At 49.2% G+C, this 26,132-nt stretch overlaps 1 protein-coding gene across 18 annotated transcripts in view; it reads left to right on the top strand.

The window, feature by feature from the left end:
* The window catches only part of DTNB (dystrobrevin beta), a 200,185-nt gene extending 174,930 nt beyond the window's left edge, over positions 1-25,255 (top strand). For 12 of the 18 annotated variants that reach the window (XR_013948169.1, XR_013948170.1, XM_080584224.1 and 9 more), the window contains 5 exons: positions 9,765-9,924; positions 16,183-16,272; positions 19,438-19,491; positions 23,149-23,184; positions 24,900-25,255. Coding sequence is in view for 15 of the 18 variants with exons in the window: in XM_080584224.1 (XP_080440350.1) it covers positions 9,765-9,924; positions 16,183-16,272; positions 19,438-19,491; positions 23,149-23,153 (309 nt within the window). In the remaining 3 variants the exon portion in view is untranslated. The other 6 variants (XR_013948171.1, XM_080584222.1, XM_080584211.1 and 3 more) reach the window with 4 other exon arrangements.
* Positions 25,256-26,132: the final 877 nt, after the last annotated feature.

Below are 26,132 nucleotides of genomic sequence, written 5' to 3' on the forward strand. Positions count from 1 at the left end.
GAAGTCTTCAAATATGTAGAAGACAACTGCAAGGAGAGGGGAAGTGCTGATGTCCTCATCCAGCGGGGCCGGGCCGTGCAGCAGGCTTCAGTTGCTGAAAATTTCATTTAGGAATTTCATTTATACTTTAGGAAAATCTGAATGAAGAGGTTTGTAAGAGCATTTTGGATAAACATTTGTCAGGAAGGGATTATGAAGAGTGGGTCCAGCTGTGGTGGAAGGGGTGGACTGGATGTTTTCCTACAGCTCTGTTTTTCTGTGTTTCTGTTCATTTCAGGCCAATCAGAGCAGGCTGTGTCAGCGAGTAGCGTCCTATCTCAGCCCTTCACCTTTGTAAACAGCAGCTTTTGTAATTCTTGACTGCAGAAAAAGCACCTGAAATTACACTAAACACAAGCTGTTTTTGTTTCTTCAGTGGTAATAGCTGCAAAGTTTTCTGTAGCTTTTCAGCATGCCGATGCTACAACGGGCTTTGTCAGGAGGAGATGCTCCAGCCCACTCTGGATGTGTCTGCGTGCGCAGACCAGGAATGTCCACAAAGGGGCTGCTCCTGCCCCAGCGGTGGGGATGGACAGGCAGGACACCGCAGTGCACACCAAAAAAAAAAACAAAAAAACACAAAACAAAGATGGGGGAGATGGTGCGAGCAAGAGGTCGGGTGGAGGAGCCGGCACACAGCTGCAGGGCATCAGGCAGGCCTCGGGCAGCGCACCGCTGTGAAGGACAAACTGAAGGCACCTCTGGGCCAGCAGAAAATTCGTTACTGAGTTTACAGCGGTGGTGAAGACCTCAGCTTGGCTCCTCAGAGCCCCCGGTGCTGGTGGGCCTCTCGAGGATGAGAAGTGCCTGCCAGTGGTGCATTTCTGCCAGCCTCTCAGTTGTCTTTCCCCTTTTTTTATGCAGAGTCTGTGTGGTGTCAAACTGCGGAAGGGGAGGTTCAGGCTGGATATCAGGAAGATGTTCTTCACCGAGAGGGTTGTCGTGCACTGGAACAGGCTCCCCAGGGACGTAGTCACAGCACCGAGCCTGTCAGAGTTTAAGCAGCGTTTGGACTGTGCTCTCAATCATATGGTCTGAATTTTTGGGTAAACTTGTGTGGAGCCAGGAGTTGGACTCAATGATCCTCGTGGGTCCCTTCCAACTCGGGATATTCTGTGATTCTGTAAAAGTCTCACATGACAAGGTCTCTTTGCAGGAAGACCGTGTTGTCTGACGCCCACTACACCTCTGTTGTTTATTCCTCATAGGCTAAAAACTTCTTGGTTTTACTAGTTTGTTGGATTGCTGTCTGTACTGCTGTCTGGCTAACCTGCCTGTGGTAGTCCATAATATTCCGCTTAGTAAAATATTTGTACTCTTCAGTGCTCATAAATTTCCCCAATATTTCAAGGCGTTTCTAAACAAAATTAACCTCAGCACAAGGAGCATCTCAGCTAGTTGTTTTCAGGCTCCTCGATGCTATTTATTGAGTTGGCTCAGCCCCAAAATGAGCAAAGGAATGCAAGGGCGCTGCGGCTTTTGGATTGTATATGTGTGAAATTTTAAACACAGATGATGTAGGCTAGACGGATGACCTATACATCCATGGAAAGAATAACTTGATTTCCTACTTGCCAGCTTTTTGGTGAAACATGCAGAAAGCAAGATTTTTCTTCCCTGCTGCAAGATGTTCTGTGGTCACAGTACACGCGATGATGTTCGCGGGGGTCACCCTGCGCGTTTGAGCACGGTGGTGTCAGCGGTACTTGAAAAGGGGGGACAGGGCCTCGGGGACAGGAGCAGGCGATGGGGAGAGTGGCAAGGAAGTGCAGTACAGGCCGAGGCGCCCCGTTTACTGACAGTGGATGTGATAAAAGCTCTTCAGCATGAGCCTCGTGGTACTCGACGTGAGGAAGCCAGACTCAAGAGCCACTGTGTGATTCTTAAATAAAGACAAAGGAGAGCGCGGTAAATGTGAATTAGGAACTGAGTGTGCACGATATGCAGATGAAAAGCCCATTCCCGTTTCACTCTCTAATGCAGATCCCCGCTTTTTCTTGGATGCTGTTTGACATTGTCTGATTTCCTTAATTTCCTACAGCAAATACGCAGAACAAAAAATGAGACTTGTAGGCCATGTGTTCATATTCTCATTTGTGTTCCATTTCTGCAGTATTGTCTGGAGTTAGTTATTTGGGGCATGATGAGATGTTTACTTGTCTAAATCATTTATCTAAAAACTGTTAGCTCTTTTTTTATATGCATACACAATCCCATTTATTTTAATCTATTCGTAGGACTTGGCTAGATAATAAAGTACATTAAAATCAATGTATATTTCTTGCAAAGCAAATTGTCTTAATTTCTCAATAAGCATCTGTAGAATCTCAACATTGTACGAATGTGAGGCCTTTTGTGGGCATTTAGCCCAAGCTTCCACTCGAAGCAGGACTGCTGCCAGAACAAGATCAAGTCAGTTCTGGCTTCAGGTAGGCAAATTTTGAAAACCCCCAAGGACAGAGGTCCCCTACCTCTCTGGTGACCTCTCCCAGTGCTCCAGCACCCTTCCCATGATGAAGTTTTTCCTAATGTCCTAACGTCCAGCTTCTGCAAAACCTCTGCTCAGGGTCTGGTTGTGCTCAGCCTAGAGAAAGGGAGAAGCGAGGGAAATCCAGCAGTGATCATCCATCTCTGATGGGTGACTGAGGAGAAAGCAGGGCCAGAATCTCTCAGAGGTTCAGGGCAAGAGGCGATGCGAACACATTGCCTGGGTGGATTCTGGCTGGATGTGGGAAGGAAATTCCCATGAGAGTGGTTAAAATCTGGGGCAGGCTGTCCAGGGAGGTGGCATCTTCCTTCCGGGAGAATTCCAAAAGTGGGCTGATCAGCACCTCCCGAGCAGTGCCTTGAGGTTGACCCTGCTTGGTAGAGGCTGTTGGGCTGGACGCCTGAGGTCCCTTCCAACATGTGTTTTTCAGTTATTCTGTGATCCCATTCTCTTTTAAAACTCTCCTCTGGCGTAATGGTTGTGGAAAATCCGATGGCAGGCGACCAGAGTAGCGGGGTGCTCCAGTTAAACTGCTGGAACAAGGCAGGCGGTGGTGCGACTATTATTTTGTATGCATGCTAGAAGCTGTTACTGTCACTTCTTCCTGTACCTCTGTTGAGCTGTTTTTGATGCACAGCCCAGTGCTCTGTCTCTTCATGTTTTTTCAGGAAATATTGAGGGGTTTTTAGGTTAAACCTCAGAGCTATTGTATATAAGACTTGATAAACTGGAGCCAATAAATCTTAAGTCAGCTCCCAAACATTTCAGGAGCTGGGTCAGAGGTTTCCTTAGTTGTTTTTCTAAATTGAAATCCATCTTCTATATCCTCCTTGGTGCAGTTGCCAGGAAGAAGATGCAAGAAGCCCATTCCCAGGATTTTTAAGGCTGCCGTTCTGCAGAGCACGGTCTACTCTTCATAGCCCGCTGAAGTCAGAACCTGTTCACGAATCTGCCTCTGCTCTGTTTACAAACGCCAGAGCTTCCTGTGAGCTCTGCGCCGGGTCCTCAGAGGGGCCGTGCTGCGCACGCTCCTCGGCAGACCACTCTCCATCAGGCAAAGCTGCAGAAGCAGTTGGATGTGCTGGGGAGCAGAGGCGCCGAAACAAAAGCCCCATGTCAGGCTCACTTCAACAGCTTTAGAAAACACAGGAATAGCCTCAGCTCCAGTATTTATGACCTTGCCCCATTCCTTCCTTCCCTCTCTTTGCCTTCAGCCTCTGGAGAGGGAAGGCTGTGAGAGTGATTTATTGAATTGCCCTCAATGATGCCTTCCCATTCAGCCTTGGGAACAATTCCTGAGCATATCCATTAACTGTCACGTGCTCCCTCCAGGCTGTCCTCATTCCCTTCCCACGTGTGCAGGGGCACAGTTAAACCTGCCGTGTCCTCCCACGGCTTCCTCTTCTCGGGGCCAAGCCCCAGCGCTGCGCCGTAGCACCTGTGGTTCGCGTTATGACCGCCTTTTTGGCTAGGACTCCTCTGCTCTTCCTTTCTGCTTCCGCGTTTGTCTGCGTGTACCAGATGTCTTTCTTGCTTTCTCAGTAGATAATGCGCTTTCTAGGACAGGGCTGTTTTCGTGCAGTACAGTGAGAGCTCAGGCTGTGCACGAGGCTCGTTGTCACCATGAGCATCCTTGGGTTCTGCTTGTGTCCCCAGCATCCTCTGGTTCCATTGCTGGGTTTCTTGTGGCTGTTCTGGGGGTTCCACAGGCAACGCTCCCTGAGAGCCGTGGGCTGAGGGTTATTGCCCAGGCTGACCCAAATAATGTTAATGGTTAGGAAACGGCAGCTTACAGATAGCTCACACATTCTTATTTCTGATCGCTGTATGTATATGCGTCACAAATGTTGTTTAAAAGGTCATATACCATTTTTCCACATGCATCGTTTTTCCACAGCACTCATCATTCAGTGCAGAGTGAAAACAATCAAGCATGTCTGAGACTACATTCACTATATAAAATACAAGAAAAATGAGGTCAACATGTAAAATAGATTTATTTAATCTGCAGTTAGATATTACCAGTTGCTAGAGAACCACATGCAGCCCTGAGCCAGGAAAGCACCCGGTCCCTCTCCTTCAGGTATTCGTGTGTGTGCACGCTCTTGTGGGAGTACGTACAGCCACTGGAGACAACAGGATTTTTTGCTTCAGCAGTACCCAAAGAGTATGTTTGTAAAGCCTTCTCAAATGCGTGCAGCAGTGAACACCCCATGTGCGCACCATGAGGTTGTTGCTGAGGTTGAATCGATATTTCTTGTCCTGTCTTTCTGTGAGTGCATCATTACAGATTTCCTTTGGACTCAGTCTTGAATCACAGAATCACAGAATATCCCAAGTTGGAAGGGACCCACAAGGATCATCGAGTCCAACTCCTGGGTCCCCATAGGACCACCCAAAAAATCAGACCATGTGTCTGAGAGCATTGTCCATCGTCCAGTGGACTTCCTTCCTTTCTTTCCCAAAGCTTCTGTTCATTTTGTCCATAATGTCAGTGCTACTTCTGTGTTTTAAATTCTGCAGTGATAGTTGCCACTTTTCTTCATGTGTTTGATGCCTGGTTTCTGGATTGGCCTGGGAATAGCTCCATCCATGCTCGGTCTGTATCAAGAGTCAAGCCCTGAGCAGAAAGGAATCATCGTCCCCCAAAGTACTCGGCTCTTCATTCAGTCCAGGCAGCCAGAGACTTGTGCAGGTCTCCAGGTCCTGTCTGAGACCCGTGAAGGCTTCATTTCCATTCATGAAAAAAATGGCCACCTTATGGGCATCGTGGCCTCAGCAATCTCCCAAGAAATCATCCAAAAGGAAGTCTGATTCTTTCTTTCCTCATTGGGACATAGACTTTGAGGGTTTTGTGCCAGCCCCTGCAAGACTACACGTGCAGCGTGCATGCAAGTACAGCTTAGGCCTCTTGATCTTCCACCTGTGTTTTGGTAGATGCTGTGTTAATGAAAAAGGTGTAGTGCTTCGTGCGCTTTGGCAAGCGTCAGGGGGCCAGCTAAGCTGCTCTTCAGCCTGCGCTGCTGGGGACGGTGTCCAGTTTCAGTCCTTGCTACCTGTGACTCAGGATTATCTTCCAGACACACGAGGGTCCTGTCATTTGTTATTTTAATGAGGTGCAACCGCAGCAGATGTGTTTTTCAGTTTGTTTTTCTCCTCCCAGCTCTTTCACGTTGATCAAGACTTGTCTGCTTGGGATGTGACTGCTCCCGGCCTTGATGGAGACCTGTGTTCTCCTCTCCATCTTTCAGTGAAAACAGGTCTTTTATACTGATAGTCAAAAGAAGTGAAGAAATGTCTTCCAGAAGAATTCCTGCATTTTTTTCCTAATAAGTTCACTCTTGAGACTTGACAATTTTCTGCCATAAGCCTCAAACTGGGGCTGCTGTTTCTCCCAACTGGTGGTGGGCCAGCAGAGAGGCTGCGCTGCTCCCAGAACCAGGGCAGCTTTGGCATCTGTGGGCTGCAGCCCTGCAGTCGCACTCCCAGTGGGCAGGCCTGGACAGCCCACATGTGTTTTGCTTCTCGTGAAGGTGATTCTGCAGTCTTCACAACCGAAAACTTTCAGATCCTCTTTCAACTAATGGGTGCTGTAGGGTGTGTTGCCTGGGGTTGCTGGACATGGTGGCGTGGCCATGCGTGAAGCAGTGACAGCAGGGAGGCACAGCACTGCCCCGAAGCTGCTGTCCCTTCAGCTGTATTTTCTGTGCATGCAGTCACAAGCTTTTCTTGAAATCACTAAGATTTCCAGGAACTGTGTCATTGCAAGGATGAGGGACGTTCCCAGCCTCTCTGCTCTAGTGGTTGCAATATGCAAATAGGCACGGTCCATCTGCATGCCCAGCAGTTGAAAAAAAAAATTCAAGTGCTTGGGTACTTATTCTAAGAATACAAATATAGGTGACGTGTCTCAAAGATGAGCAGCAGTGGAAAAAAGATTTCCCTGACTCCCCCAGAGGCTTGATGTACGTGGAGGTGCCTGGGTGCTGCGCCTTGGCCTTTGCTGCCAGCCCATCAGCGTGGGAGCGCCTGGGGCCCAAGGGCTCCTTTTGGTCCAAGGCGAGAGCACATCTGTGCAGATGCCCTGGGCCGGGTGTGGAGAAGTGTGAAGCTGGCCATGCAGGCTGGAATTTGTCCACTGGCAGCTTGGTCAGTGGCAAAGCCTTACTCTATTAATCGCACTCTTGTTTTTCCAAATAACAACGTCTCTAGCAGGCTTTTCATTTTTAATCCCTCTCACCTGCCAACATTAAGTTGGCCTCTGGGGATTAATAGGGATGTGTGCTGAGGTTCCGTTGTGGCGAGGTGGGACCTGGGGACCAAATTTCCAAACAGTGAAATTCCTCCTACCTCCTCCACCAGCCTTTTGCCAGGGAAAGGTGAGTTCCAGCTCATTGGCTGCTGTGTCGATGCTGGGCTGCATCCTGCTCGTTGCTCTCAGTGGGTGCGTGGTCTTTGTGCCTCATCTGAGCGGCTGCCCAGGTGGGTGCCGCGTGGCCACGAGGGCAGGAGCCATGGGGCCAGGCAGCCACTGCCACCGGCAGAGCCATGCACGCAGCTACCACCATTCTGTGCAAACTCAGTGTTTCTGTACACATGCAGGTCTTTTTTTAAGGATTGTATTTCAGTTTTTGGTGCAGGGGAGTGAAGCTGATGGTGTTGCGCATGCATTTCCTTTATCTGCTAACAATTTCATCTTAGAAAGACAATCTCCCCCCTGCAGCCATCTCCCCTGCAGATGCCAGCATCACAAGAATATTTTGCTCACTTCTTTAACTCCCCGTGTTATTAATGCAGTTTCAAAGCTACAGCTTCGTGCACGGGTGGATTTCCGTGTTGTGTTTTACGAGAATGCCAGCTTCAGGCCCCAGCCACGTCCGTCCTGGTGCTGCTGCGGGAAGCCGGGCGCCGGGGCGGCTGCACGGGTGCGGCGGTGCCACCGGCACGCACAACCGGCTGCCGGGTTGCCCCGGTAACTGGTGCACGTCAACGGGAGCAAACGATGCACGGGACAGAGAAAAAGGAGACAAACAGAACGGCACAAACAAAATGGGGATTTAATCGGGGGCTGTACGGTTTTAGTGTCCTTAACGTGTGGTATTTTACGGGCAGCTTTCCCCTAATCAAAGGCAGCACAGCTTAAATATAAATACAGTCACAGACTGTAAATCATGGCTAGCAAAGCATGGCAGACCTGATCGCTAATAGTGTCGCAATAGAGCAGGAGGGAGTAGGGACTGCTGAAAGACAGAAATCGCTGCAGAGAATGACCAGGTTATAGAACCATAGCATGGTTTGGGCTGGCAGGGCCCTCAGAGCCCCTCCAGTGCCACCCCTGCCATGGGCACGACCCCTGCCCCCAGCCCAGGCTGCCCCCAGCCCCATCCAGCCTGGCCTTGGGCACTGCCAGGGATGGGGCACCCACAGCTCCTCGGGGCAGCCTGCTCAGGGCCTCGCCGCCCTCAGAGGGAAGGATTTCCTAACGTTTAACCTAAACCTGCCCTCTTTCAGTTATCAACAACATGTAACAGGTTACGTACAGCATATAACAGGTCGTTAACTGGTACACTCACATCTGGCTGATGCTCTGTGGAAGGGCAATGTCCTGCCCTGCTGGGCGGTGGTGACGCAGGGGCCGAGGGGCCTGGCTGGGCCGGCGGCAGGGGTGGCACTGAGGAGCTCTCTGGAGGTGCCGTGGAGCACCCAAGTTGCTGCTCCGCTTGACGAGTGCCTCTGGGTCGCTGTCATGGCACGACAAGTGCATCAGGGAGGTTATTGTTTTGTAAGCACGGAGCCGACAAGTGTGTGCCCTTGTATTTACCTTCTCCTCACGAGTCCTTCAGCCCCCTCCTGTCCTTGCTCGTCACCGCAGTGTCTGACTCCAGGCTCTGCTCTGGAGGCTTTGCTGGGGCAGCATTATCCCTGAAGCCAGGGAGTTTTGCCCAAGTGAATATTACAGCAGCTTTCAGTGAGCCTTCAAACCTTTTTCACAGGGAAAAAACTATATTTGTTTGACATTTGCTATGAAATTCTATGTACTGTGAGTGCACATTAAGTCCTGGGTCCCCCAGCACTGAGAGAGCTGGGCCCAGCGGGGAGAGCCCAGGCCGGGGCCCCCAGGGTGCTGCCGGGCGCGGAGCCCCCGTGCTGTGAGGAGAGGCTGCGAGAGCTGGGGCTGCTCGGCCTGGAGCAGAGGAGGCTCCGGGGGAGCTCCCCCATGGCCGTCAGGACCCGCAGGGAGGTGCGGAGAGGCCGGAGCCGGGCTCTGCTCGGCGGTGCCCAGGGCCGGGCCCAGAGGCCCCGGGCCCAGCCTGGAGCCCCGGCGGCTCCCCCTGCCCCTCAGGCAGCACTGCTGGGCCGGGCGGGTGCCGGAGCACCCAGGGGTGCCCCCAGCCCCAGCCATCCCACGGGGCTGGGAAAGCCCCTAGGGACCGTCACTCGCCTTCTGTGTTGCAGAGCCACTCGCAAGGCTCCCAGCAGCACTGCAGAGCCCGAGGTAGCTTTGGCCAGTCTGGCTGTTAAAGTCTGACCAGAAAAAGACATATTTTTTTTTTAATGACTTTAGGCACATATGTGAACTTCCTGTGCAAATATTAATAAATCACTTGCATGGCACTTGTGGGTTTGGTCAGCCACTCGTCACGCATTTGCTGTTTGCTTTCTGAATGTTATCTGCACCTTGCAAAGCCGTGCTCTCACCATTCTTTCAATAGGTTGCCCAACTTCTTGTCTTTGTTTCGTCTAACAGTGGACATCTGGGGGCTTGTCCATAGCAAATGTTGGTTCCTGACCCAATCAGCAGGCCTATGGGTTCTGCAACTCTCATCAGGGTGTGTGTAAAGCAGGCCAGGTGGAGAGAGGACAGGCAGCGCCACGGGGCCCTGCAGCAGGACAGGGATGGATGCAGCAGGACAGGGATGGTCCTTCAGCAGCACCTCGCTGCCACCACGGAGAGTTCTCACTGTTGCCTGCAGGAGCGCAGGTGCAGAACAACCCAGGGTAGGCAGCCTGGTACATCGTGCCACTGCCTTGGGTCCCCCAGCTGCATGAGGAGGAATCCAGCACCTGACAGTCATGCCTCACATCACTCAAACCGAAGGTGTTTTGGTGAAGCGTCTTCCCTGATGCATGCTTTTCCTTTTTTTTTTCTTTTTTTTTTTTTTTAACATGATTATTTTTAGACATTGACCCAAAAAAGTTTAAAATTTGGAAACTGTGTCTGGTGTTTCCCATGCAGGCACAAGCAGCAGGCTCGGCACACTCGTCACCCACCCACGGAGCGAGCCGCCCCATGCCCATGCCCGTCAGATCCACCTCCGCCGGCTCTACCCCAACGCACGTCCCCCAGGACTCACTCGCAGGTGTCGGGGGGGACGTGCAGGAAGCTTTCACGCAAGGTGAGCATCACACAGAGCAGAGCCACACCGGGGGCAGTCCTGTTGTCACCACATGCAATGCAAACCTAACTTGCCGGTCCTGAGACAGTAGTTACGAGCCCCTTTCCTCTGCTTCAGACCAAATATACCGGGGGCATGTTTCTAATCTTTACGATTTAATGAAGTTATTTCTGTGAGCATGAGCTGCCCTCCAGGGAAGGGCTCTTCCATCCCAGAAAGTTATGCCCACAAGTAATTTAATGGTTAGACATTAAAAACTGATCAGATTTGCGCATCCGCTGGTTGAACTGTTCTAGGATTTGTGAGAGAGAAGTTGGAGGGAAAAGGCAGTTTAATGACTAAAAGCAGAGAAAGCAAGCAGCCCTTCTCCCCGGAGGGTTCAGCTCAGTTTCTCACCTGCTTGCTCGTTGTGAAGCACAAAGGAAGCTGACGTTCTGCAGCACCAGTCGGTGAGGACTGTTCCTGACAGAGCAGTCGGCTGCTGTGCACATCTGCCATCCGGCACGCTGCCTGCCATGGGCACAGGAGTGCCGCGGCCCTTGGGGGGAGAAGAAGGGAAAAACTGCTGAGTATGGGGAAACGGAACAGAGAAGGGAAGTGTGGGGGACCATAATGAAGAAGCAGAAGGACACAGGTACGTTGTATAAATACTGGTTGGACTTGATGATCCTGAAGGTCTTTTCCAACCTAGTAGATTCTGTGATTCTGTGACTGTGCTTTTTCTTGCTCCCTTTCCCCAATTCTTGCCAAGGATCAGAGTTCCTTGTTCCTTCGCATCTTCTCTAGATGTTATGCCCCACACATTTGAAAAAACTTGCCACTTTTTGGCCTAAACTCATTGTTGCCAACTGCTCTGTAAATAGATATAAGAAATGCTGGATTATCAGGCTGTTTCAGCTCTATTCCCCTCCTTGTAAGGTCTTATACAACTTACACTTCTTCGGTAAAATCAATGTGGTTGGATCAAATGTCCATTTGCAAATAATACAGCTTATAGTGATTTGAAGAAAACCAGGGCAGCAGTTAACATACATATTTTTATTCCCCAACTTCTGTAGGTAGTGCGAGTTTATACTTAGCTGCTGTTGCTTTTTACAAAAAAAAAATAATCTTCTGCAGTCACGCATTTCAAAAGTTAAACTTTTACATGTCAAAGCCATTGTCGGCTCAAGAAGTGCTTCAGAATTTGAAGACGACTAGATGAAACAGAAACGTTCCACTCAATCCAGATCTCTGCCTCTTCCTCACCTACTGGAGAGGAGGAAGAATGGAAGCTCCATCCTCGGGGAATGTTGGAAGAAGGCAAGCAAAGACATGACTGTCAGTCTGATGTCAAGAAATTTGGCAAATAAGAGATTTTTACCTTCAGGGAGCCATCTCTGCAAAGGAGTAAATTAGTTGTTTTTCAGTCCTACCTTCTTCAACTCTGCTCATAGCAAAAGAAGCCATTCCCAGTAGGAATGGGTGCCCATATTCTGTATTTCTCAGGAGTGGTGTCACTTAGGTTTCGTGTGCTCTCTTCCTTTCTTTTGCCCATTTTGGTCCAGGACTCTTCATCTGTAATACTCCAGAAACAGTCTGGAACGTAGAGCTCTGAGAAGGAGGTCCAGGACCTGATCTCCCCGGGTACCTTTGACAAACACGGAGTTTGCTTCTGAATCACTGGGCTCTGAGAAACTCTGGTACAGTTTTGTCTTGGGAAAGAATATCCAGATGGATGCATGCAGAAGATATGTTTTATTTTACCTTTATGACTAGCAACTTCTGCACTTAGCTCTATGGACTTCTCATACTGTAGCCTGGCCTCTCTATTGACTGAACTCCTAACGAGAGTTATTTTCAAGTAGACCTTCCCCAACCACGTTTCTGGAGACTGACACCCACATATCTATTTTATAATTCACTTGTTGACAACAAAAGAAAGGACAGAAAATGCACATCTCTCTAATGTGCTGGCAAGGACTTCATCCGTTTGTGGGCAGAGACACCCAAAGGGCAGCAAGTCTTCCCATGGACCCCTTGGTACTCCATGAGAAACCCCATGAGATATTTCACATCTTAGAGCCAATAGTGCCAGGGTGCTGTAGACTTTCTAATGTCTTGGTTCTCTGCATTAATCAAGAGTGCTCTACATCTTCCAGAGGCCGAGCTGCTTATTTCCATAAAAGATGACAACTTGGATCATATGCTATCACAAACTGGAGGTGGTGTTTTCTCATTCATGAGAATATTTCTTGCTGGATAGGGAAGGTGGTGAATATTAATGTCAAATACTTTTGTTGGATGTTCTCCTTTTTGAAACAAAGAGCCCATGAAAATAAACTTCCCAGAACTGATGGTATACCTCAGAACCAAACAGATTGTAAAGAACAATTTGCATTTATGGTTGCTTATTGGAAATAACCTTCTATAACAGTCTTCTTCCTTGCCTAAATGAGCTGCTGCCGGAAGAAGGTAAGGAGGAGCAGGAAGTAGCAGCAAATACTTTTAATTGGTGCTTAATGCCTGGAGTGCTGCAGCAAGGACTGCAAGCCTGCAGCCCCCAGCATACTTGGTAAAATGAAAGTCTTTGTTAATTGTTCTCCAAAATTTCAGCCAGTGAGCAGGTCAGATGGTGGAGGAAGTCCAGTATGAAAGCACTGAGTATCTACAACTCATCTATGAGAAGGATGTGTCTTTTTCCGATCCCATCAGTAGGAACAAGCTCCTCATCTCTCTAAATACTTCCAGAAACGACAGCAGAAGCAGGCATTTCCAGGGAGGCATGATGCCAAATACCAGAGGCACAACACTCCATCTGTTGCTGTGGGTGGTCCAGTCGCCTCCTCTTCATCTCTACAACAAGTTTGATGGTACAGCCGAGAGCTCTCAACTGATTTCTTTGGCAGCTGCCTTTCCTTCCCCCTTTGCAGATTGGCTTTCTTTTTCCAGGCTGCGTGAAGTGGAACAGCAGTGCAATGAGTCCTACCAGTAACTGGGAAAATCTGCTCTATCTGGTTCATCATTTTCCCCTTTGGTTTTTTAATGAGGAAAGCACAAAGAGATGAAATGATCTCCTTTCTGCAGCTAGGAGTAATGAACACATGATTATAGTAGTACACTAACTGCCCTACTTGATTCTTTTTATTTTACAGTATTGCTTTGGCATCCAAATGTGCTTTCTATCCATCTGCTTTTTTCTTGGGAGATACAGGCAAAAGCCATGACAAAGCAAACTTCCCTCTGCATGGTTTACAGTCAGAGCTGTCTTCCTCAAACTTCTGGCTCCAGTACAAGCTCACGTAATGAATCAAGGGACCATTCATGCCTTTTACCTGAGTGACTGGTTCGTAGGGGAATAATCTTCGTCAGGACCTGTTGATATTGCCCGAAGTGAAAACTTGTTTTTTCTAGGTTTTTAACACCTGACAGAATCTCAAATATATGTTGCAGTGTGTTACAGGTATTGTGTAGAACAGTTTACGACAGGGCTAAGGGCTCAGCAGCTTGTTGTCAGTAGTGGTGATGGCTCCCCAGGAGCAAAAACCCACAGGCAATGCCTGCAATACAAAATTCTTGCAGAAGAGTGACATTTATTTTATGTTTTTTAACAAAAACATTTAAATTACCTTTGATAACTCTTGCCTATCTATCAGATTCTTATCAAATGGGAGAGATGAGGAAAAGGGAGTGAAGATCTCAGTTCTATTCACCTCTCGTGGCTGTGACCTACAAACGGGCTGGACTGCCACGCTTTTGCAAGACTATGTTTGTCTTCACTCCAGACCATGAGTCTTCTGTGAGCCTCCCTGTCAGTGCTGGAGGGGAAATCAGCAGGTCTAGAGAAGGAAACCTTTACAGAATTGATTCTAAGCAATCCTGATCATATGGTCTTAAGATGCAACATGTTTCCTCCATAGGTGATCTCTTGATCTTCCCCTTGGCCACAGGGAAAACAGAGTAATGCGGTATTACGTTAAAATGCCCTGATGGTATTCCCATTGAAATATTCAAGTAGAAGCCACCACCTAATTAGGAAACTAATGCGGCTGTTTGTCATCCTGAAAGAAAAGAAAACAGTCCCTCCAAATTGCTCAGATGCAAATACAATCCACCCCTGCAAACAGAGAGGTGAAAATTCCTCTTGTGATAACCACAGTGATGGCTTATTCCTCTCAACAACTAGAAAAAACTCTTTCAAGAAAAAATGGTCAACAGACTTTGTAATAAGTTTCCAGGAATGATCCTTCCGGAAAGGCAATCTGCACAATTAGTGCTATTTCATATTAATCATGAAAAATCAAGCAAATTCAAGGCAAGTAGAGAACACAGGAAACAGGATAAAATTTCTATATTTTCACATAATAAAATAATTTAATGCCATGAGCCAGGAGGGATTCCAGTGGCTTCTGCATGTAGATGTCCAGACAAGCTCGTTAACTTTATTCATTTGTTTCACGGGAGGCACTGGCTGGAGTTTTACAACCTTGCCCTCCAAGAGTAACATGAAGCAGGGCGGTGGCCGTGCTTCACTTTAGCATGCAGTGACAGTCCTCAGGACAGCTGGAGACTGGGATGAAGGAGCCTCCTTCTGGTCAGGTAACGACTCAGTCCCCTAAGCCAAAGCTCCCAAACTGCTGGCCCAAAATCTGCACTTTTTCTCAGGAAAAAGCGCTGTTTGTGCACGTACAAGCGCACCCAGTACCTCGCTGCCTCGGGCATGATGCTGGCCCCTTGGCACCCCAACCTGGAGGGCAGGGGTGGCCCCATGGAAAGCACGTCCGCTCTGGAGCGTGCGCTGGCAGTGCTAAAATCCACAGGCAAAGCGCAGCAGCTCAGAGCACCGCAGCTAACAACAAAACTGTGCTGAGGAGAGCCAAAGCCAGCACAGCATTTGGGAGATGAAAGCAGCGTGTCTGGAATGAGAGAGGCACCAAACTTCAAACAGAAGTAAACGTGTAATGTACAGTTGTCGTTACTGCAGTTCAGTACAGCTGCAGAATGTCACATCAAATGGCTCCGCTGATTCCACATGTGTTGTCTCCATGCCCTTGCCGGAGTAAATGACAGGACAGGATACTGGCCACTGAGATCTTAGAGCACTGTCAGATATCAGCATCAAAGCCGTCCTGGAGGCTACGCCGACTTGGACATCTGGTGCGTGTGCTGGGTAACAGACTGCCTAAAGCCATTTTCTACAAGGACTTAAAGTATGGGAATGGCTGAGAGGTAGCCCAGTGAAACAGTGCACGGATGTGCTTGTGGCAAAGCTCCAGCTCGGGGCCACCAGCGCCTCAGTCTGAGAAACGGATGCTGAAGACCACCTGCCAGGGCAGAAAATAGGAACCCGTGCCATCAAAGCCTGCAAATAAAATCTTAACAGTGTGAAAAGGTGCCAGAGGGAAGGGGGCTCAGCCAGGATGGGCAGTCAATGGCTGCAGCAGCTGCAGCCTCTGGGTGCGGGAAACTGGGCGGCAGCCGGCAGGAGAAAGCACCTCTGGAACATGGAGACCAGCGCAGCAGTGGTCTGCCAGGAGTAAGCGGTGAGTAAAAGATCTTCTTGGCAAGAGGCAAGAAGGCCCCATCATGTGGCCGGGCCTGCTGCTCTTGCTTAGATCTTTTCTGGGCGGTTTCACATTTCCTTTGCAGATCTGGGCCACTCACGGTTCCCAGTCGTGCTTGCCCAGATGTTCACGTTGCTGGTACGTGAGCAGGTCCCTCCAGCAGCACAAGTGCCTGGACAGCGCTGCTGGAGCTGGGCTAGTGGCACATCGAGGAAGAGGAGTACTTCCTCCAGCAGTGCAAGAGGAGAGCTCTGCACAGGAGACTCCCGTTACTTGCTGTTCCTCTCAAACCTCAGCGATGTGACATCGCTGCAGCAGAGAAGCCAGCGATGATAATGATGTCGAACGAACGGACGAGCATGGATCAGCTGCGCCCCAGCCCAGCAGCTCCCGGCTTGAAAAGAGGAACGTCTGTCCTTGAGCGACGTGGGAGCGCTGTCCTTGTTGAGGAGAAGAGCAGCACTAATTAGCCAAACAGGCAGTCAGGCAGCCGAGCAGAACGGGATCTTTCCAGAGCAGCTCCAAACCTCTCACTACACCAGGCTGCTCCTACGGGCGCCTGCCTTACAGCTGGGTGCTGGAGCTGGGCTCTGCTGCCGTCGCGTCCCCAGGCAGGCGGTCGCTGGTGGGGCTGGGCAGGGTGGTGGGGCCGGCACCACGGTGCGGGTGTGTTGGCGGCTGCTGTACCTGCTGTTCGTGTCCGCTCTCCTCCCAGGTACGAGGAGGAACCTCCGCAACGACCTGCTGGTGGCCGCCGACTCCATTACGAACACGATGTCATCGCTGGTGAAGGAACTTCACTCGGGTAAGCGCTAACCTCACGACGTGTATCTGCAGCAGGGAGAGGAGAGCTTGGCGCCACAAGTTGCAGATTTGTCTTTAGATTTATTTCTTATAAAAACTCTATTTAAGGCATAATGCAAGATTATGTGTTCATTTTTTCAACGATAAAATGAAAAATCATTTTTATAGCTAACATTACTGAGAACTCCAAATACCATCCGAATAGGATTTCCATTGATTTTATCACTGATAGTTAAGGCAATATTCTGCACATAGAAGCCTGGCTGATAGCACTGTTGATGATTCATGAAGCAGACTAAAATTTAGCTCATGCACTCCTGCTCACATTGATCTGTGCATGTATAACAGTGGGAGCTTTCCGCAGTGCCGTGCAGGCATGCCTTGGACCACTCACTGGTCAGAAGTGTCACTTCTGCAGTCATACTTCTGAAAGTCAGAGCTCCTTAACAGCAAACTGTCACAAGCTAGCAGTCAGGGCTGATATTTGCGTGAGTCCACACAAACTATTGCTTGATGGCTGCGCTACTCTGTCAGCAGGTGAGACTGCTCTCAAATGAATCCCCACTAGATGCTCTAATCACAAATATACAGTAAATGTATGTGAGTCCAATTTCAACAAAGGATTAAATAGCAATGTGGAGAAAAGATAATTATTCCCTTCGTGCCTTTTCAGTATGCCAGTGCAAGTAAACATGCTGATTGGACTGTAGTAGCTTTTGCTATGGTCCAAGGACACATCCCGTGACTCTTGAGCTTTGTCAGTGATGGAGTATAAGATTATTTGGTATTCCAGCAGCCTGTTCATGTGCTGTGAGAAAGACATAAAGCATCTGCGTTCAGACCGAAGTCAGGGTTTCTGTTCCACACACACCTGGAAGGTGCCTCCCCGGCCCCTTTCCGTATCCGGTAGTTGCATCACATAATCCCCTCCATAAACTTATCAAGCTCCATATTAAAGCTAGTTAGAGCTTTTGTTCCCACTACACTTAATGGAGAAGTCATAGTTATAAACCGGGTTGATATTTTACTGCTGAGCAGTAAATTCACCCAGCCTAAATCCTGTGTCTTGGCTGCAAAGGCAGCTGCGAGTTAATAAAGTCTTTCATGTATTACAGCAGGAATCACCAGTGCCACTGCAGTGAAAGGGCCTTGTGTTTCTTCAATAAATCACCATGCTCCGAGACGCACAGCTCTGTTCCCTCCAGGCTGAAATGCGGTGAACAAACTCTCTGCCCAAAACAGATGTCTGCAGTAATTTATTTTTTGCTTTTAATAGAAGCGCACATTTACAGGGGTATGGCTGAGATCAGTGTCTGGTCCGTGGTGCTTGTGGCGGAGGTGGAACGTCAGCTAGACCTTCCTGCCCTCCTCTGAAATCCACGAGAGCTGGGCAAACGCCAGCAGACCGGCTTTACGCTATCAAAAACTGTTTTGGTCTCGTCAGTTGTCGTGCGATGCAGTTACAGGTCACAAGGGAGTGAAAATAAAATTAATTACAGTCTCTTACTTGATGATAGGCAGATAATAAGGAAGGCTCCCCTGAAAGTAGCTGGAATCACTTCGTTTGTGTAAATTAGGAAAAGCATGAGTTATACTCAGCTGATGGGAGTCAGTGGGATTTAACACATATTGTCCAGGAGCGAAGCTGTGAGAAGAGACACCTCCTCCAGCCCAGCGCTCGCCGCTACCGCTGCAGGCATTGTGCACGAACGTTTTGTGAGACGCTGGCGCCGGCCCTGCCCACACCTCAGTTTGCCTCTCCATACCTCTGTGTGAACTCTGAAACCGGTGCTTCGGAAAGGAAACACTGCTTCAGGGTGCGTGTTTCTGTGTGGGCTTCGGAGGTGCTTTGATTATCCCCAGCTTTTCTCTCCTGCGCTGATAGTCCTAGTACTGCTGCTGCTGACTAGGTGCTGACTAGGAAACAATGATGCCATTTTTACTCAGAGTGAGCTCAAAAACACACGCTTCTGATCCCCGGAGGCTGAGCGCAATGCTTCTGGAGGAGGCGCAGCCCCCCCTGCCCTGCAGAGCTGCTGAGCAGGAGGCAAGTTCAGGACCCAAACTGAAGCGATTGCTAAGCTCCTCTAGGTCACGTCTCCTGTTATGAAAAATGAGTTTGGTTTTGTCAGTGATCTCTCCTGCACTCGCAGTGAGGACTCATCGGTAGCCGTCCCTGAGTAGGCAGAGGTGGTGCGACTCCACGGGGATCATTGGTCCTGTTATCAAAGCAGCAAAGAGAGCAAATGTTTATATGCCTCCCTAGTCAAGATCCACTTTGATCAGAGCAATTCAAAATACTTCATGTTTTCAAATTGCGCCTTTTATTGCAGGGTTTTCTCCCTTTCTTTGCTCTCAGCAGCATGTGAAGCAGGCAGAAGTGATAGCGCTGCTCATAACAACTGTTACCTGTTTACCCAGGTCTCGGCGAAATGTTGCACACAGAGATATGAGCCACCATCTACAGAAGAATGTGACCTTCCGCTCCCACACTCTGCTATATAAATATGAGCCTCGCCATAAATTCTCTTCAACTTAACTGGAATTCGATATAACGAACCGCCAGCTCTCAGACATGAAACGAAAGCCCCTTTCTCGGGGCACAGCCTGTGAGGGGCTACGTGGCTTTGCCCCAGGGGCTCCTGTGAGCGCGGGTGTCGCTGAACACCTTGCGTGGGCAAACTCTGATTCCAGGGGGAAACCTCCAGGGTTTTCGCCTCCGATCACCATAAGACTTCCTTTTTTCTTTAGATTTGACTTTAACCTATAAATTGTGACTTCCTTCCCTGTGTCCTTATGGTGCAGTCCTTTGTTTCTTACAGTGCTAAAATAAAAGTGCACAAGGGACTTCGGTCCTGTAGTGCCTGGGTCAGGTAGATCTCCTCTGGGCAATGCAGGCACTGCCTCCAGCCAGCGCTCTACAACCTCTGGTCATCAGATCAGGGTAAGCGGGGCCTCGCTGGCCACCAGGAGTGCGCAGGCACTGTGCCGCAGAAAGGATGCTGCTGCTTCCCTCCAGGATCTCCTGGGGAGCCCAGACCCCATCCTCTATCCCCGCCAGTGCCAGCTGTCGGAAGGGCCAGATCCTCCTTGCCATGGAGAGGTTCCCCAAGTGTCAGTTCTCTCGCCTACTTGTCTCACGTGTGCTTTTTTATTCTTTTTGAAGCAGAGGAAGAAGATGAAGAAGAAATGGAAAAAATGCAGAATGGAAAGGATCGAGGTAAGAGGATGGATTACGGTTTCCAAGCCGTACTGTGCTTTCTGATTTGTTCATCTCTAGGAGACCAGTTTGCTGTCTCCACGTAGAGTCCCAAGAGAGGACTTTTGGTGCAGATGACGCCGCGTTGCTGCCGCTGCTGTTACGCCACCTGCAGACACGCAGCAGGTTTGCCTTCCTGCGCCGTCCCTGCCGTTCTGCACCATTGCTCCCTCCACATCTGCCATGGCTCGAGGTGACGTCACCGCCAGCGTTTCTGCAGTGTGTATTCAGCTTTAGAGAATGTTTTTCTTTAGCAAAGGTCATGCACAGATATTTGAAACGTGTAAGAGGAGGAGGAGGAGTTGCTTCGAGTGCTGCAAAGAAATCCAGTTCAGATGAATATATTAGGGAAAAATAAAACAACGTGTGGGCTGGTTACCAGTGGAGTTACTAAGCTGTGGGACTGTCATCTGCTGAACCACTGCCTCGTGTGACCTTGGCTGGACAAATATTCAGAATTACTCTGTTGATGATAATCCTGTGTAGGCAGTGCAACTGGCTAAATGGGGTTTCACAGGAGGTCTCTTTCATCTCTGCTATCCCTGGATTTCAGGTCTAGAAACTAATCCTCCCCAGACCACGCTTTCTTTGGTGTGAATGAATACATACCATGTGCTAGCAGAGTTATTCACAGGACTGGAAGTGATCATCGCAGGCGTGGAACACAGCCCTGTGAGTTGCAAACAACCGTGCAGTGTATGCTTGAGTTGGAAGGGTCTGGAGGAGATCTGTTCCTCATGTCACACTCCACAAGCAAACACAAAAGCACTTCCCAGAGCCCTCCTTGGGAAGAGGCCTTGACCAAACTAGAGAAAAGAACAAAACCCTCAGCAGCCTCTGCCAAAAGAATCTGGGAGAAAATGCTTTCCGGACCCCAAAGCCAGCAGCAGCGCGTTGCTAGGACTTGCTTCTCTGAGAAAGGGCCTTGGAGAGGGACACATCGGCCTAGGCATTTGTGTCTCACTTGAGCCAAGCCTGATTTCAGCATAGACAAACTTGAACTTTTTATCCTTTTTTGTTCTATGCATATTTTCCTTCTGGCTAAGATGAAGCGAAGGGGCTCATATTTCACTCTCAAAGAGCTTGTTTTCCTGGGTTTTCCTGTCCAGTGAGCAAAGCGTTCAGGTGTTTGGGAATGCTCTGCTTCCTGATGGCTTGTCCATCAGTATTAGGCATTATAAGTTTGCATGAAGAGAAGTTTAATTTTAGCTAAAACGACAGTTTTCAAAGCAGAACTGTGTTGGCTCTAAATCACAGGACTCTCTTTGCCCTAGAACATTCCTCCTAAGTTAAATATTTGAGATGCTTAGCAGATGACCCTTCTGCTTTTTTCCAAATGTGCATTGTATCTTGCATGGGAAATAGGGAAAGGGGGATTTTGAGGAGTTGAAATGTGATGTATGGTAGCAGAGATGTAGTAAGACAAATTCTCTCTGATACTCATTGCAGCAGCATTGGAATCAGGGGAACGGAGACATACCAAAAGCAGAACTTGGCCCAAAGCATTCGTGTGGAATGTAAATATTATCTCTGCCAGAGATTAAGTGATTTTTTAATGTCACAGAGTTAGTGAGATAGAAATCTGGCAGAGAAATCAAGGAATGATCAATATATAAATTACAATCCTCCTGTAGTGTGTACTCTTGAGAGGGCTGTGGAAATGCTGAGAGCACCTCCAGAAAGCAAAGTGCACGTGGTGATGGGAACTCCGTCCCTGGGTTTTCTTGGAGCTGTGCTGAGGACTGGCATTACAGCTCGGATGACAGCCCAGCCTGGTTTCATACCACCGCTTCTCGTAGCTTGTGTATTTCTAAACCTCTGTGTGAGCGTAAACAAGGGAGCCGCGGAGTCCTTGCAGGACTCTGGCGTGATGTGTTTCTTAGGGACAGCATTGCCCTTGGGCTTCCTCACGAGTTTCTTCACCAAGTTATTTTGGAGTTCTCTGTGTCCCAATTAGCCAACCTCAGGGGTTTTTCCCCTGAACTCGCTTCCCCGCTGGAGAGGCGTACGTTCACCCGTTTGATACAGCGATGGCGCTGTGCTGCCTTAGCAGAGTGAAGTCATTTGAGAAGACTCCAAGTTGGCTGCTTCTTCTATGGTTATGGTTACAGATTAGGCAGCCTCTCGAGAGGAGACGTCCACATGGTTTTTCAGGCACAGAAGAGCGCCGCGGGAGCTGGCAAAGCCCCATCTGTCTGGTCACGTTAGCGTCGCCCTGCTGCAGCTCAGCCAGCCACAACTGCCTGCTTGGGTTGGCCCCTCCTGAAGCCTGGTGCCACACTTGCCGTGCCTTACACGTACGGCAGACATTACTCCTCAGAGAGGGTTTCCGGGTCGGTTACCCACTCGGCTGGTGCTGTCCCACAGTCGTTGTTTGTCATGGCTCCACCGCCTCACTCCAAGACTTGTTGGTGACCAAGAGCTGAATCCGTGACAGCATCACCTGAAATAAGACCCACCATGAGATGGTCTCTTCATGTATCGGCCTTTTGGATTGTGTAAGCCTCAAAATGCTAGAAAAGGGAGTAAGGAGATATGATCTGCTCTGTCAAACTGCTGTAAGGAAGGGCATGGTTTGCAACTTCATAAAATTTGTTAGCCAAAAATATCCAGCTGAAAATACACCTCCCCACACTGAGCAAAACCGGAGTCCATGCGGTCTTCTGTCGCGAAGAACAAGTCCTCTAATGAGATCCTGGATGTCGGGGCAGAGTGTGCCTCCAGCCCCAGGCCTGCAGGACAAGGCTCATGCTGCCATCCAGAGGGACCCGGCCAGGCAGAGAAGTGGGTCAGCAAGAGCCTCCTGCAGTTCCTCCTGCAGAGCGGAACAGGGGCCAGCAAAGGGCTCTCACCACGAAGAGGGCTGCTGCTCTGCTGGGATGCGTTAGGCAAAGCGTTGCCAGCAGGTCAAGGGACGGGATCCTCCCTCAGCACCGGTGAGGCCACATCTGCAGTGCTGGGACCAGGTCTGGACGCCCCAGGACAAGACTGGAGTGAGTGCAGGGAAGGGCCTTGGCAGTGATGAAGGCATTGAAGCATCCGTCCCACGAGGAGAGGCTGAGAGAGCTGGGCCTGGTCAGCCTGGAGAAGGCTTGGGGGGGTCAAACTGATGTGTATAAAAAAAATGATGGAAAAGAGCAAAGAAAATTGAGCTGGAGTCTTTTCAGTGGTGCCCAGTAACAGGACAAGAGGCAATGGGCACGCAATGAAATACAGAAAATTTTGTTTAAACGTAATAAGTGTGAGGCTGGTCAAACTGGAAGAGGTTGCCCAGAGTGGCTGTGGGGTCCCTTCCCTAGACGTGCACAGACCCTGATGGGACCGGGCCCTGAGCAGCCTGCTCTGGCTGAGCCTGCCCTGAGGGGGGGTTGGTGGCGACCTTCCGCAGCCCCTTCCCACCACGATTCTGGATTTCTGCAGTTCTGTGAGACAAGGAGCACTTTTCTTCCTTCCTTGTGTTTCAGAGGACTGGAGATTTATCCAGATGCCTGTAAAGCTCTTTGCAGTCCAGAGAAGAGTTACTCATTTGAACAATAAGAGGTGGGGAGGTTATATTTTTCATTTTAAAGGAAATAAAATTACCTGCTTTATAAATGTGTCTTTTCCCCTCTGTTGCAGGTTAGATAGATGACCACAGACTGTACAGTAATTCAGGTAAGCGTGGCTATCGTTTTTCTTTTCCATTTCCAGTAGCAGTGCTCTGCGCGCGCTGTTGCAATGCACACGACCGAGTCCCTGGTAACCTGCTGCCATTGTCCTTTATTTTCTATTTCTGTGTAAGATGAGGAGCGTTCCCTGCCTGTTGCTCCACAACCCTTCAAAAGGATGCTGAGTTTTTCTTGTTATGACCCAATTTTGCTCCTGCTGCAGACAGTGGGAGGACATCATTAACTTCAGTGAGAACAAAATTACCAGTATTATCTCTTATTTTATTAGTATTACTTCTATACTTAGAGGCCTCAGCCAGGAAATAGGACCCTATTGTGATGGACACTATCCAGATGTACTAAAAATACAATCTCTACCCTCAAAGAGCCTGCACTTTACGTTATAATAAGGCACAACAGATGGATAGACAAACAGGTGCTGGAGAGCATGAGACAGTGTTAGCGGAGAAAGATTGAGTCCTGCGCTGACAATGCCTCTGAAGTACCTGAATGAGATCCCTATCTTTCCCCGTGTGAAAAGCTCGTAGGAGGGCACCGGGTTGGGTTTCTGCACTCGCATGATATTTGCCTTAGCCACAATGCTGATCTTTCACCATTTCCAATGGGAAGGAGGAGGTTCCTATGGCCAGAATAATGTAGCGTGGATACACACATAATTAGCCAGGGCTTGGGAATGGGAGAAGAGGCAGCCCTTCTGTCTAGGTCCTTTTATATTGCACTGCAAGTCTGTAGGTTGGTTAGTTGTAGAACCTGGGCAGGAGAAAGAGACTTTTATCTTTAAATTGCCATCTCAGATTCAGCCCCTGTTGGTGGTGGGCCAGATGAATTAGACGTGACCAATGTGAAACACAATTTTACATGACAAAACCAGCACAGTGCTCCACCGAAGGTAATTTGCAAAGGAGAAAAACAGGGCTTTTGCCCTTTTTGCCTCCCTGCCATTTTAGTAACGTATAGAGATAACCTGAACGTGGCTCAGAGTTTCTGTTAGTTTTTACATTAGAAATTCAAGTCCTGCCTCAGCTGGAAAACAATCTGGTAACTCAAGAAGGAGCAAAACTATGCCATCAGGGAGGAAGTTAGCAATGGGGAGCTGTTTATACCGGCTGTGTGTGGCTTTCTCGTAACGTCCCTTTGACTCCTAACAGCTGAGTAGCACTCTGGAGAAAGGGGCGGCCTGGACGCTGCCCACCCCTGAGCCACCGGCCTGGGGACGAGAAGCTCGCTGCTCTCACAAGTCCACCCAGGGCTGATGAGAGCTGAATCGGAGATAACTGAAAAAATAAGAAACTCCTTCCAGGGTTTCTTTATCCTCCAGAAGGAACCAGGAAAGAACATGTCTGTGAAAGAACAAAATCCCCTCCAGCCACCATTAAACCGTGCTGGTTCTCCAGGTTCTTTGGCTTCCCCTTCGTGGTGCCAGGCTCTGTGGTGGGTCCTCCCGAGCCTCGCTGGCGGCGGGGCCGGGCCGAGCTGCGGTGGCTGTGGCTGCCCTTTGGCTCCAGCTGCCTCCAGCGACGGAGGGGCCTGGGATGTCCCAGCACCTCCAGGGGCTCCGTTTCCGCAGATCTTGGCTGCTCTTTGGGGGGGAAAAGTGCCTGGCACCAGCCTCACCTTGGCTTGCAAAGTCCGTGTTTGGCGGAGCTCTGCTCCCCGCGGGGACGGCGATTCTCACCCGGCGTTGTGTTTCCGATGGCACAGGCACAGCGGGTAACACGGTGAGCTCCTCTTCGGAAGGCGTCTCCACATCCTTCGGAAGAGGCACGTTTCAGCTGATGCATCCACCATCGTGCAACTGTGAACGATCTCAACCACCTGCTGACGGCAGCGGCTTTCCCTTAACCAACTGGAGGGCTTTCCCTGCGGGCATTTGCCTCTTAGGTTACTGCATGTACTATTTTCCTAAATGTCTTTACTAGCGATAATCAGACAGTGCCCCATCGAACCCAGCAATTTATGGGAGGTTAAAAAAAGGGGGGAAAGGTAATACTCCCTGCTCTGCTAAGTGTACTGATCTTTTTTGATTTCCTACCAAACGGTGTCATAATCGCATCACACGCTGGTTGTTTCCTCTTGACTTCTGACCCTCGGTATGCATGAAAAAACGGGTGTTGCGCCTTTTGAGTTTCCTCGCGTGTAATACAAAGGGGATTCTGAGTGCAGACCCTCTAAAAAAACCCGCCTTCTAAAAATACCACCCCGTCTATCACTGTTTGGTTGCCATAGTGTTTGATGTTGCATGTCGTTCTCAGAGTAAATGACAGGGCATGTCAAGGGGAGAGGAATGCGTAACAAGAGGAGGAGCAACTGTAATTATGGGCCATAAACCCTGGATGAGTGCCTCGCGGGGATTCCTGACTCCATACTTTTCTTTAGACTGTTACAAAATTTCCCTTTACAAGCAGGGAATTCAGGGACGAGCATTGCTAGGTTGACATTAGCATCTGTGCATTAATTTTTGAGAGCCGAGTTCAGGTTTGTTTAAAATTAAGAGAAATAACAGAGTTGTGTAGTCTGAGGCTGCAGGCTCACCACTGTCTGGATCCTCGCTAGGTTTTTCTTTTATAGCTGCTTAGAAAACATCGTAATCAGTTCCAATCACTAGTGATTTTATTTTTTTTTCTTGGTGCTTAGGAATGTTATTTTTAGTGGAAGGAGCTGAGTGCCCTAATGCATCTATAAATATTTATCAAGGGTGATGAATGGAAAGGAGTGATAAACCCTGAAGCCAACCCTCAGCTTTTCTTCCTGTCTGAACCGATACGCTGCATCGGTTCTTGGCGGAAAGTGCTCGTTAGGTACCTACAGCCCTTTGGGAGAGAAAAAATAAACATACATGGTGGCCACAGATTTAGTTGAGTATAAATATTGTGAACGAGCTGTCAGAAAGGAAAGAAAAGTGATGATAACCTGGTTCAGCGTGTTAGCTCTAGC

Source organism: Anser brachyrhynchus, assembly GCF_964034855.1.
Source record: "Anser brachyrhynchus genome assembly, chromosome: 3".
Taxonomy (NCBI): Eukaryota; Metazoa; Chordata; class Aves; order Anseriformes; family Anatidae; genus Anser; species Anser brachyrhynchus.